General features: G+C 43.6%; 1 protein-coding gene across 1 annotated transcript; it reads left to right on the top strand.

Annotated features, from left to right (window-relative positions):
- The first annotated feature begins 2,839 nt into the window (after positions 1-2,839).
- LOC139296513 (transcriptional regulator Myc-B-like) lies at positions 2,840-6,475 on the top strand. Its single transcript, XM_070918926.1, has 3 exons — positions 2,840-2,958; positions 4,438-5,089; positions 5,510-6,475. Exons 2-3 carry the CDS (start codon positions 4,447-4,449, stop codon positions 6,031-6,033), a joined length of 1,167 nt encoding a protein of 388 aa, XP_070775027.1. The 5' UTR covers positions 2,840-2,958; positions 4,438-4,446; the 3' UTR covers positions 6,034-6,475.
- The last annotated feature ends 6,360 nt before the right edge of the window (positions 6,476-12,835 follow it).

Here is a 12,835-nt window from a genome sequence, read left to right as displayed (position 1 = left end):
ACCTGTATCTACATGTTCTGAATGTCCTGTTCATGATATAATATTTAATATCATTAAAGAACTTTTTATATAACATGAATTATGTTTATGTTGTTCCAAGATGATTTTACACTCGAGCCCCGACTTTAAACCTGCAGTTATCACCTCATACTGCAATTTATTTGGCAGTATTTCTACCTGTTCGGTGCTGCTGCTGTCAGGATTATACCTGTCACGCTGCTGCTCTCTAGTGGCTGCAACAACACACTGCGTCTCCACCTCATGCTGCTGCTGCTGCTGCTGCTGCACTTTTTGTCAGCTGCTAACTGCTAATTTCTCAACACCGAGTTCATTTGTTAACAACTCTTCTCGCAGTTCTCTCTGCAGCTCAGCACAACAGTTAATCTCACATCCAGAGTGCACTAATGCAACCAAAACACTCGATACACATCTGAACACTGACAACATCTGTCTGTCCACATCTGTCTGCCAACAGTAACACTTTGTCACTCATTACATAATGAACAGGTAGCAGCCCATGTGACTGCTGACTCGCTAACATAATGCTGGACCAGACTCCATCTCCCCATCCTGCCTGAAGCGCTGCGCCGATCAGCTGTCTCCGGTGTTCACGGACATCTTCAACACCTCACTGGAGACATGCCACGTGCCAGCCTGCTTCAAGGCCTCCACCATCATCCCCGTCCCCAAAAAACCAGGGCCCACAGGATTAAATGACTACAGACCCGTCGCCCTGACCTCTGTGGTCATGAAATCATTTGAACGCCTGGTTTTGTCCCACCTCAAATCCATCACAGACTCTCTGCTGGACCCCCTGCAGTTCACCTACAGAGCCAACAGGTCTGTAGGCGACGCCGTCAACCTGGCTCTACACTTCATCCTCCAGCACCTGGACTCCGCAGGATCCTATGCCAGGATCCTGTTTGTGGACTTCACAGGAGGACAGACACAGGAGGACAGACACACAGGAGGACAGACACACAGGAGGACAGAGACAGGAGGACAGTCACAGGAGGACAGAGACAGGAGGACATTTGCTTTTAATACTTAATACTAAAACTACTAACATTTTCAATGCAGGACTTTTACTTGAGTGTTTTTACAGTGTGGTATTAGTACTTTTACTTCAGTAAAGTATCTGAATACTTCCTCCAGCACTGCATACAAGATACAACACATCAGAGAAAAGAAAGAGTGAAGCAGCGAGTCACTGCCGCCACCAGAGGGCAGCAGTGTCGAGGTGACAGCAGGCGATAATCAAAGATTTAAACTGGGAGACTGAAGGAGACACAAATCCGACTAATCTGCATTTTATTGTGTCTTTGTCAACTGATAGTGAAAATATCTGTTTCTCTGCTGTGTTTAAACCATCACTGATGTCAACAAGCCTCTAATAGTGACATAGAACATAGAACATTTAGATGTAGTTGTTGACTAGTGTTAGTTCATGCATACTTCCATGTTTAGTGTCATTATGATATTTATTGAATTCCTTTTGATCATATCTGCTTTGTTGACCCCTTGAATATTCTCCTCATCATTTTATCTACTTTATTATGATTTATATATTCTGAGGTCTGTGTTGTTTGTTTGTAACCCCTGCATGTATATATCAGTAGAAATAAAACCTTGTTGTCATTAAACTGACGTGTGTGATACTGAGTGCTGAATATTCAGAGATTGAAAAGTTAAAGAAGTGAGTTTTAATAAAATACATATCGAGGTTTCTTCATCCTCATTATCAATCAAATAATCCCTGAATGTCAAACACAGGTAAAGATCTCATTTTCAAATTCAACTTTTGCATTTCTGCCTGCGCTGCTCACAGTGCACCATGTCACGTGACCTCATCAAACCCTGATGGAAATCAACAGGAACAATGCAAATAATACAACACACTTTATAGTTGTGATTGACAGGGTGTGGAGACAATAACAGAAACAGATGGAAGAGGATGAAAGAGGATAACTTTGGTCATAGATGTAGGAAATAAAAACAGAGGCTGACGAGGCAGTCGATGTGATGGATAATATGTTAATATGTTTAACTGATTACATGATTATTTCATATGGATGGCTCATTAATCTTTTTTTTATCTTTCTATTATCTTTTAATAATTTCAACCTGTTTTTATTTCATTTCGTTGTTTTCTAAAATATTTTTTCTTTTATTTTTTATTATGTCTATTTTGTTATAGTTCTATTTTAAATTTTTCTTTTCTTTCTTTACTAATTATATCATTTTATTTTCACTTCTATTCTTTGGTTTTGTTATTTTATTTATAGCTTTTTTTTTTCTCTTCTTTAATTATTTTTATTGCATTATCGTTTTATTCTGTTGTATTTTATTTTCAATGTTTTTTCTTATGTTTATGTATTTTATTCTATTCTTTCCTTTAATCTTTTTCTTTTCTTCTTTCATTACTTTCTTTTAATTTTTTCACTTAATTTTCTTATTTTATTTTATCAAATGTTTTTCTTTTTAAATCATTTTATTTCAGTATTTCTTCATGACTTTATCACTGAATAAGAGCTGAATTCCCGGAACTTCGTGCCTCTGCATCATTTACTGCTCACGGACCACCCTCTTACATCACGGCTTCACTACACATCCGCGGAGGAAAACAGTCCCCATATTTCACGCATCTTGTTGCTCCGTGCACGCACAGAAATATCAAAGAGACTGTTACTAAGAGACCGAGCGTTTCATTGTTTTTCACGCGCTCACGTAGCTCATATTTGGCGCGAAAACTGTGGTGTGTGCGGATGTAGAAAAAACCGAGCCGGGGTATTAAATGTCTCGACAGCAGCCGGTTGCGGTGACTCACGCAGAGGCGACAACGCCGAACACCAGCGGAGCGTGACACATTGCAGACTTCTAGATCGGTTATCGATTATTGATTAAAAGAGGACATATTTACACACACGGGCTCTGAAGTTTGTTCCGGGAGTCTTCACGGTGAGTAACGGTTGTGCTGTTTCGGTTCTCTGTTGGTTCTTCTCGGGACAGTTTTCTCCTTCACAGGTAGAACTTCAGTTCCAGGCAGTTACTTTTTACCATGCTTACATAGCTGTTACCTAAAAGTGATTTACACGTTACATGTTCGTGTATGTGCAGAGCAGCAACACCCTTCAGTGTCACAGGATCTGACAGAATAATTACACGATATTTAACACCAACACTTCTTCTTTAGGAGTAGTGTTGGTGAGGTTTCTTGTAACAAGTATTGTTTAGTGTTTATGTGCCGAAGTGTAGAGTGTCCTCTATTGATAATGAATCTTTGTACTTCAGTCACATTTTGTAGTTTTAACCTTTAACTATAAACAAAAAAATCCTAAATTTACTGTGTCTTGAATTAGGTTTTGTGTGATTGTTGTACTGTTATAATTAGCTTGACTGATCTACCGCTGCCTGCATTTAGTTTCCTCTGTGGTCACAAAGGCCCTTCAGAGAGTTGTAGTGGACAGATTGGCAGCTGAGATAACTGCAGGCTGGGAGCGTATCTGCTGCATCAACACCTCACCTGTGTGTGTTTGGTCGAGCCACGTGTTCTTTCTCTCCGTCACATATTTTGCCGGGTCACGGCTTAGTACACCTGCAACTCCCACCTGATAACAGTCGAAACATAGGTTTTCTTAAACAATCTTTATTTGAATCAGACTTTGTAGTGTTAACCTGGACCTCAAAGAACAGAAAACTAAACTACCTGTTTTTTGAATGAGGTTTTGTGTGAATGTGGTACTGGCGAACTTTTGCCAGCAAATCCTCCCTGTAAACATTTGACATTTAAAGAACCGCACTTCAATAACACCAATTCTCATTATGTCTATTTTTTGAATGGAACTCAGTGTACCCCCCCCCCCCCCCCCACCCCATAGAAGTTGTAATTAACTTGGCATTTTATTCTCATGAATAACTTTTAATGTAAAATTGTAACACCTCTCTCTTTTCAGCATCATGTCAGGTAACATCTGATTATTGACTTTATACTTATTAAACATGGTGTTTTATCATCGTAACCTTCAGATTATACAGTAAGTTAGTAAGGAGCACTATAGTGCTCATGGTGCTCTGTGGTTAATTTAAAATGACTTGAACATAATGTATGATCATGTCTGTGTCACTGCTATGACTGTCTGCTTAAATATTCATGCAGGAACTTGGACCCCCCCCCCCCCCCCCCCTCCTTTGTGATTAGGAAAAGATTACATTTTTATTTTTATGGAGAACAGAAACATGTTTTTCCAGATCTATAAATACACATATCCCCATGTATTTGGTATTTTTTAAACTTTTTAAAACTATATAGATAAAAAGTATGAACTTGTTTGTACATGGTTACTTTATGTTCAGCTTTCATATAGTTCTTTATTGAATAATCTTTGTTGGAGGCTTTGTCTGTTCTAAATTTCAAAAGTGTGTTTTGTCTCCTCACAGGCAGCCATAATGCCGCCGGTGTTAACCATGTCCAGCAGGAACTATGATTATGACTATGACACGGTTCAGCCCTACTTCCTCCTGGATGGTGAGGAGGAGGACTTCTACCTGCCTCCACGCAGCCAGCTCCTCCCAGGCCCCGGTGAGGACATCTGGAAGAAGTTCGAGCTGCTGCCGACGCCTCCCCTGTCCCCCAGCCGGAGACCCTCCCTCTCTGACATCCGGCTGTCCGCCGCTGACCACCTGGAGGCGGTGTCTGACCTGCTGGACGAGGACTGCAACCCCTCCGCAGCCTTCCTCCAGTCCTTCATCATCCAGGACTGCATGTGGAGCAGCAGCTTCGCCGCCGCCACCAAGCTGGAGAAGGTGGTGTCCGAGAGGCTGGCCTCGCTCCGGGCCCGTCGGGACTCCTCCACAACCAGCAACACTAACGCCACCACAGACAGAGCAGCTGAGCAGCAGGTGGGCAGCTCTCAGGTGAACACGGGGTACCTGCAGGACCTCCACACAGCAGCGACAGACTGTATCGACCCTTCTGTGGTGTTTCCATACACCACGCTGAGCGGGAAGAGCGGCGATGGAGCCGCGGTGGAGGTGGCATCAGAACTGTGTCTGGACTCACCGCCTCTCAGCAGCAGTGACAGTGAATCAGGTGGGAAGCAGGCTTTTATTTTGAAAAGGCTTACTCAACACTTAAAGGATAATGTGGTTTATTACAAGCCAGGTCTTATTTTCATAGTAATGATTACACCTCCACCTCCACTCAGCATAAGAACCCCGTTGAAAAATGTCTTCTGTGGCTCTGGAGGAGAGAAGGACCCATATATCATAGTGATGTCATCAGATGTCAACAAGTTAGAAATACGGTTTCATAGTAAATGATGGACAAAACTGCAAAAATGTGCAATAACTGTTATTAGTAGTATTACTAACTATGTTATTAACAGTATGAGCAGTGGTAGCAGTTGTTGTTAGTACCTGACTAGCTACAGTAGCAGTGTAACAGCTTTAGTACTTGTTTCCCACAGTGACAACAGCACTTACACCAGAATGTTTCCTTCTTTTTCCCCAGAAGAGGAAGAGGAGGAGGCGGAGGAGGATGAAGAGATCGACGTGGTGACGGTGGACAGGCGAAAGGTGTCGCGGCGGTCAGACGCCAGCAGCAGAGCTGACACCGCCCCGCTGGTCCTGAAACGCTCTCACGTCAACATCCATCAGCACAACTACGCCGCCCAGCAGCCCTCAGCGAGCCTCCAGCAGCCTGCTGGGAAACGGATGAAGTCGGACAGCGGTGGCCGCAGGTGCTGGAGTCCGCGGTCCGACGGAGAGGACAACAACGACAAGCGCAGGACTCACAACGTGCTGGAGAGGCAGCGCAGGAACGAGCTGAAGATGAGCTTCCTCACTCTGAGGGACGAAATCCCGGCGGTGGCAAACAACGACAAAGCGGCCAAAGTGGTGATCCTGAAAAAGGCGACGGAGTTCGTCACGGAGATCAGAGAGGACGAGAGGAGGCTGCTGACGATGAAGGACGAGCTGAGGAAGAGGAACAGAGAGCTCAAACACAGACTGGAGCAGCTGAGGACTTTACATTAACTCTTTCTTAGTTTTCATCTCAGTTTATTTTATATTTGTTATGACACATTTTCATGTTAATTATTAAGTATCAAAGGTAATGACTTATGGCAGGTCTGTGATCAGTCAAACTGTGTCTGTTTGTTGGTATTTATTTTATTTTTATTGACAACTTCTGCACATTTTAATTTAAAATAGGTTTTTTTTATGTCTGATTAGGAAAAATACATTTAAATTCAGCATCTGTCTGACTGTGTGGTAAGTTTAACTCCCAGCTGATAACGATCATGATGATCAATCATTTTTCAGTTTATTTAATCAATAGTTACTCCCTAAACAATGGAGTTGTTATTGTATTTGTTTGTTGTTTTATTTCATTTTTTAAATAGTTTATATTTTTATATTTTCCTTCTTCAGTTGATTCTTTAGAAATTGGCTGCAGAAGAGGAAGTACATCAAAATAAAAGGCCTTCAATGTTACAACAGTGTAAGATTTGTTTGTTTCTTCTCATGAAAACTGCACTTTTAAGGGAAAGAAGATTAATGTTAGTTGATTAATATTCTCAAGAAATGCCAAAAAACAACCTACCCACCTTCGTTACTGAACTAGTCTCTATAGAGGTCAAAGGTCACAGTGGAGATTTGTGGCTTTAGCAGCCTTTTATTCAGAGGAGGAGTTGAGTTTCAGGAGTTTATTGTGAAATCTGAGGGCGAGAGAAGAAAAGAGCAGCTGGCTGCATTCAGTGGAAGTGGTCAGAAAAAAGAACAAAATGTCGTCCTGTGGGACAGTTTCATCGGCCAAATGTTTCACAGATCGTAGGAAAGTTATAGAGGTGCCTTTTGTTTAAATGTGCTCACACAGTCTGAGTCCACGTTTCTGAACTGGTTCTGGACTCACAGATTAGTCAACACTCTGTAGTTTGGTCTTTCACGAACGTCCAACCTGGCAAACAAACTCAGAGCAGCAGACTGAAGCTGCTATCGTCGTGTTTAACCAGGTGAAGAAACCAGGTGAAAGTTGAGCTCCAGTCAGTAAACATAAAGTCAAACACCTCCACTCACACGGTTCACATCCCAGAATGCCACGGGGCTGCTTCACACAGCCCTGAGTAATTCACTCATGTTTATCAGACAGCGTAAGAATAATCTTTATTTCCTAAATCATTAATGTTCCCCCAAGGAGGTCAAAGGTCACATGTGAGACAACAGTGTTCCTCTAACTTTGTGTCAGCGGTTTGCGTTGACACGACACACAGCAGCTCCAGACAGCTTTCCCAGTTTGTTGCTGAAGAACTTAACTGGTCAACCCCATCCAACAACCAGACCTGATCACCAACCACTGGACCTCACTGATGCTCTGGTGTCTGAATGGGAGCTAATCCCTGCAGCTGGTCCACATCTGGAGGAAAGATGGAGTCAGATATGGCTGCAACGTTCATCTGTCCACATACATTTGGCCACGTAGTCTATATTGTGTATCGTAATTTTCTCAAAATTCACTTCAAAATAAATCAGGTAAAATAAGCAGATGTGAGGGCGTCTTTTTGGTCAATTGAACACCTGAAAAATCCATTTACTTCATGCTAGAACTCTGTAGATCGTCTTACTCATTCACAGACATTGACACGTTTTTTGTTGAATCAAGAATATATTGTCATATCTCCCAACTTTAACCAAATACACGACACCATTTTCTCCCTCTTGCCAATAAAACAAATGAATAAAGAGAAACTGACTGTCTGCTGAGTCACGCCGACAGTCCAGACTGCTGAGTCATGCAGCGATGAGTGAGGAGTGAAGGACTTCCTGTCACAGATCTGTGAAACCTGAACTGGATCTTAAAGATTTACTTTTCTTTTTTTTTTTTACAGAACCCAAAGTCCCCAAATTTCACTGCCGATCTTTTCAAATGCAGCACAGTTTCAAAGATCAAAGATTCAGGAGGGAAATATGGTGATGAAAGAAAATCAAGCGTCCTTAACAAACAACTCAATCCGTCACAGATGCAGTTTAAAAGTTCACAACACACATAAAGAAGCTGAGTTTTATATGATGTGTTCACTGTCCTATCTGTGTCATTCATTCATGACGTCCTACACCTCTGCCATGGAAATCACTCCTTTCTCCTTGGTGTCCATCAAGAGGTGATGATGTCTTAACGGACACCTCACATTTAGCTCCTCCATTATTTTCTTCAATCAGAAGACGTTGTTGCGTTTCATCGCTTGTCAAATAATCTCATGATGCAACATAAACAGCAGTGAACTCTTGATTCACTCTTTCCTCTCAGTGGAAGATGTTGAACAAACACTGTGAAACAAAAAGGGTGAGTGATGAGATGACGCCCACCTGCTGCTCACAAATCAGGAGGCCGACGGCTGCACTTTCACTGTGATAAACACACACACACACACACACACACAGTGGGAGGTCTTGCTAAGACGTCGATTGGCTCATTCAGCATATAACTGTCTCTTAAACGCTGACAGCGGTGTTGTAATATTCCCACCGAGCAACTTCATCCAGACTGTTTTGACACCAAATAATATTCTAATTTTTGCTGAGTTCCAGCTGGGTGAAGCCTGCAGGCTGCGAATCTTATCTGACAGACAGAAAGCACAAATCACAGGGACAATAAATCTGTCCGCTCAGTGTTTGTTCGTGCTTTCTGGCAGGAAACAGACTGTCTGAGGTGATTCGAGCCCTCAGGGTGAGAAAAGACCCTCAGTGTTGATACATCTGCATCAGTCCCAATAATCTGCTCAGAGGACGTTCAAGAAAGTGAAAGCTGCTTAAAATATAGCTGTGTTCATCCAGCTGTGGAGTCCAATTAAGAGTCACATCATATATCAAACTCACAATTAACATTATTTATAATTTTACATGGATTGGTGAACACTGTGGGACATCTTTCTAACTAAAGCTGTGTTAAATAAAGTCACCACAAAGTAAATGACACTGTCCCAAATCCATTCTACAGAATGAACTACACACTGATCATCAAACACAGTACAGTTTATTTTCATTTCTTTCCAGCTGTGTGTATGTGGGAGAGCAGAGTCCATCAACAGCTAAATTTAGTTTGAATACAGTCGGTTTTGAGTTTACACACCACGTACTAAAAACCAGTTTAGAATCAGAGTGTAGTCTGGACCTGGGACATGATACTGGAACCAGTCTTATTCTAGAATATGAGTCCTGGTGGGTCTCTGGGTTTCTGCGATGTCTTCAACAGGGGCTCAACAGCAAATGGTTGCCCCGGGGCCCGTTACAGGTTAATCCAGCCATCACGCAGTCAGCAGTGTGTGGGAGCGTTTCTGCTGAGTGGGTTTGGGAGTGTGTGTGTGGCTCTTTAAGAGACTATGTATGGTATGTTTGTGGTAGAAAAAGAAAAAAAGTTCAACAGCTGTCGGACACAACAGGTGGCATGATGTCCTTCAGGCCCTGCGGGGAGGGGGTGGTTCTCCAAACAGATGTCCACAGTCTCTGAAAAGGTTCTCGGGGAATTCTTGAGGAGCTTTCAAATGACCTTTAAGAAGAGCCAGGGGCCACTATGGGGGTTGAGGGGTTCTTAGGTGTGTTTTAAATCTACTTCTGGAGGTTTCCAGAGTGACTCTTAAGAGGTTAGGACTCCTGGAGAGGGTCTGGAAGTTCATGAGGGGCTATCAAATAACCTTTAGGAGGAGACCGAGATCTCCATGGAGGTTTTTAAGTGTATTTTAAATGTCCTGGGTGTTCTTGAGAAGTTTTTAAATGACGTTTCGGTGGAGTCAGGGAGGTTGGTGGAGGTTATAGGGGGTATAAGTGTATGTTAACTATCCTTTTGGATGTTCCAGGACTGACAGGGAGGTTGTTGAGGTCCTTTAGGGGCTTTTAAATGGCCCTAAGGAGGTCTGGTTCTTAACTGTGTTTTGAACGTTTCAGGAGTGACTGAGGAGGTCCGGGAAGTCCTTGAGTAAATTTACACTTAAGAAGCTGGACTTCCTGAGGAGGTTCTGGTGGTTTTTGAATGATGTAAAATGTGATTTTGATGTTCCAGGGGTGAATGTCTGTTATTTGTTTTGGCCTCCCTGAAGAGGTTCTGGTACTTGGGGGGTTTCAAATACAGTTTAGGAGGAGACAGGGGTCTCCAAGGAGTTTCTGGAGGGTCTTAACTGTGTTAAATTAACGTTTGGAGGTTTCCAATCCAAGGTTCTCCGGGAGGTTGTGGAGGTCCTTGAGAGGGTTTTCAAATGTGGGATTGGGATTGCTGATGAGGTTCTAGTGATTTTAGGGGGCGTTGACTGTCACTTTCTAGGGGTGACAGAGGGGGTTCTAGAAGTCCTTGAGAGGTAAGTTACACTTTCTGTGTTCCATGAAATCTTGTAAACCTGGTTCCAGAGCTGGTGTTGGGCTCATGCTGCGTTCATGTCATGTGGGACAGATGGAAAAGATTCTCATGTTTACAACTTGTAAAGTTTGTGTCATCTGACCACTCAAGACACTTACGACTGCAGAGTTGATTGTGTGAATGTTAAAAATACAGTGCACGTTCAATACAGCATTATAAACATTCAACACGTGTTTAATGACCCTGAACAAGGACTGGTGAGTTGTGCACCAAGTCAGATCAGAGCTTTCTGAGTTGTAATTACGACCTACAGTAAATGTTGACATGAACAGTCTTTACGAGTCGGAAACCGATAACGATAATAACGATAGTTCTGGAGATCCCTCAGTCTGCTTCAAATGAAGTACTTCATGTTGTGGATATCTGCTGCGAATGGACGAAAGCCTGCTCTCCAACAACTCTGTGTCTTGGTTTGTCTTTGTAGTCTCGATGCCATGAATGGTACAAATGTGGATCATGCAGCTCACTGACAGACAGTCAAACCCTGCCCACTTCGGTTCACTTCAAAAGTCAGAAAGGGAGTTTGAAGCATTTCTTTGAAGATACTGAACATATGAGTAAAATATTCACTTCCAACTTTCAAATTTGTTTTTCTACAATAGCCACTTGTAGCAATTAAAACATAATTTCAATGTTTTTATGATTATGTTTAGGTCCTCACAGCACTTGGTTCGATGATCTTTATCTGATCACAATGTAGTTGGAAAAACAGATTAGTATTATACATTTCCAGGAGTCAGTTGCTCTTTTCATGGGAGTTTTTTCCCAATAAGAAAAATAAACTATATATATAATGTATATCCTCTAATATCTAAACACCTGCCGTATCCTTTGAGGGCTTCCTGAGGAGGTTCTGGTGGTTTTTAACGAGGCCAACTGCCATTTTGGGCTGTTTTGCAGTTGTATATTTTTAGTTCTGCAGGCATTTCAACTGGGCTGCTGCCAGCGGTGAAAGTGTTAAACTACAGTATAATACATGAAAAACAAATTCATGAGGTCAGTGAACCTTCCAGTAAGAATGAAGGTTAAACAATCACCAGTGTTGTTCCTCAGAGGCGACTTCCTCCTCACAGAAACTGCTGTTTAATCACATAGTTTGAGGTATTCAAATAAGAGCAAACAGTCACTGATTTCCTGGGACAGTTGGCTGGAGCTCCGTGAGTATCCCTGGGGGAGATTTGCATGGTGGCTCCACAGAGTTAAGGGGGATCAACACAATAATTCCAAAGCTGTCTACAACAGAAAGCTGATCATCACCTCTTAGAGATCCGAAATCCTTTGATTACAGATCAATCACGTTGGATCTCTCTCTCCATCAATATCTCACCTGGAGCCAAACCAGGACTGGTTTGGCTTCAGTGTGCAGTGCAGTGTACAGTGTGCAGTGCAGTGTACAGTGTGCTGTGCGGTGCAGTGTACGGTGCAGTGTGCAGTACAGTGTGCTGTGCAGTGTACAGTACAGTGTACGGTGCGGTGCGGTGCAGTGTGCGGTCAGGGTACGGTGCAGTGTACCGTACAGTATGCGGTGCGGTGTGCGGTGTGCGGTGCAGTGTACCGTACAGTATGCGGTGCGGTGTGCGGTGCAGTGTACAGTACAGTGTACGGTACGGTGCGGTGCGGTGCAGTGTGCGGTCAGGGTACGGTGCAGTGTACAGTACAGTGTGCGGTGCAGTGTACAGTACAGTGTGCAGTGCGGTGTGCGGTGCAGTGTACAGTACAGTATGCAGTGCGGTGTGCGGTGCAGTGTGCGGTGCGGTGTACCGTACAGTATGCGGTGCGGTGTGCGGGGCAGTGTACAGTGCAGTTTGCTGTGCAGTGTGCGGTGCGGTGTACGGTGCAGTGTACAGTATGCAGTGCGGTGTGCAGGGCAGTGTACAGTGCAGTTTGGTGTGCAGTGCAGTGTACAGTACAGTATGCAGTGTGGTGTGCGGGGCAGTGTACGGTGCAGTGTGCGGTGTATGGTGCAGTGAACGGTGCAGTGTACCGTACAGTATGCGGTGCGGTGCAGTGTACAGTGCAGTTTGCGGTGCGGTGTACAGTGCGGTGTACGGTGCGGTGTACGGTGCAGTGTACCGTACAGTATGCGGTGCGGTGTGCAGTGCAGTGTACAGTGCAGTTTGCGGTGCGGTGTACGGTGCAGTGTACGGTGCAGTGTACCGTACAGTATGCGGTGCGGTGCAGTGTGCGGTGCGGTGTATGGTGCAGTGTACCGTACAGTATGCGGTGCGGTGTGCGGGGCAGTGTACAGTGCAGTGTGCAGAGTGTGTGGGAGCCTCTGCTGACAGGTTTTCCCGTCTGCCCTGAAGCTGTTTAACTGAAACTTCTCAGAAAAGGTGGCAGCATCGTGTCCCGTCAGAGCCGATTTAACAGCCTGCAGGCAGAATTAACCAGCAGCTTTTAATTGACATCTACACAGAAAACCACGAGAAGATC

This window comes from Enoplosus armatus, chromosome 14 (assembly GCF_043641665.1).
Source record: "Enoplosus armatus isolate fEnoArm2 chromosome 14, fEnoArm2.hap1, whole genome shotgun sequence".
NCBI lineage: Eukaryota > Metazoa > Chordata > Actinopteri > Centrarchiformes > Enoplosidae > Enoplosus > Enoplosus armatus.
Note: the sequence above shows the minus strand (reverse complement) of the source record. Positions and strands in the feature narration are given on the sequence as shown.

Bases quoted from the DNA above. Each gene is read 5' to 3' on its own strand.
- LOC139296513 (XM_070918926.1), top strand. From the start codon at position 4,447: ATGCCGCCGGTGTTAACCATGTCCAGCAGGAACTATGATTATGACTAT. The intron at 5,090-5,509 runs GTGGGAAGCAGG...CTTTTTCCCCAG, and splicing joins CAGCAGTGACAGTGAATCAG to AAGAGGAAGAGGAGGAGGCG.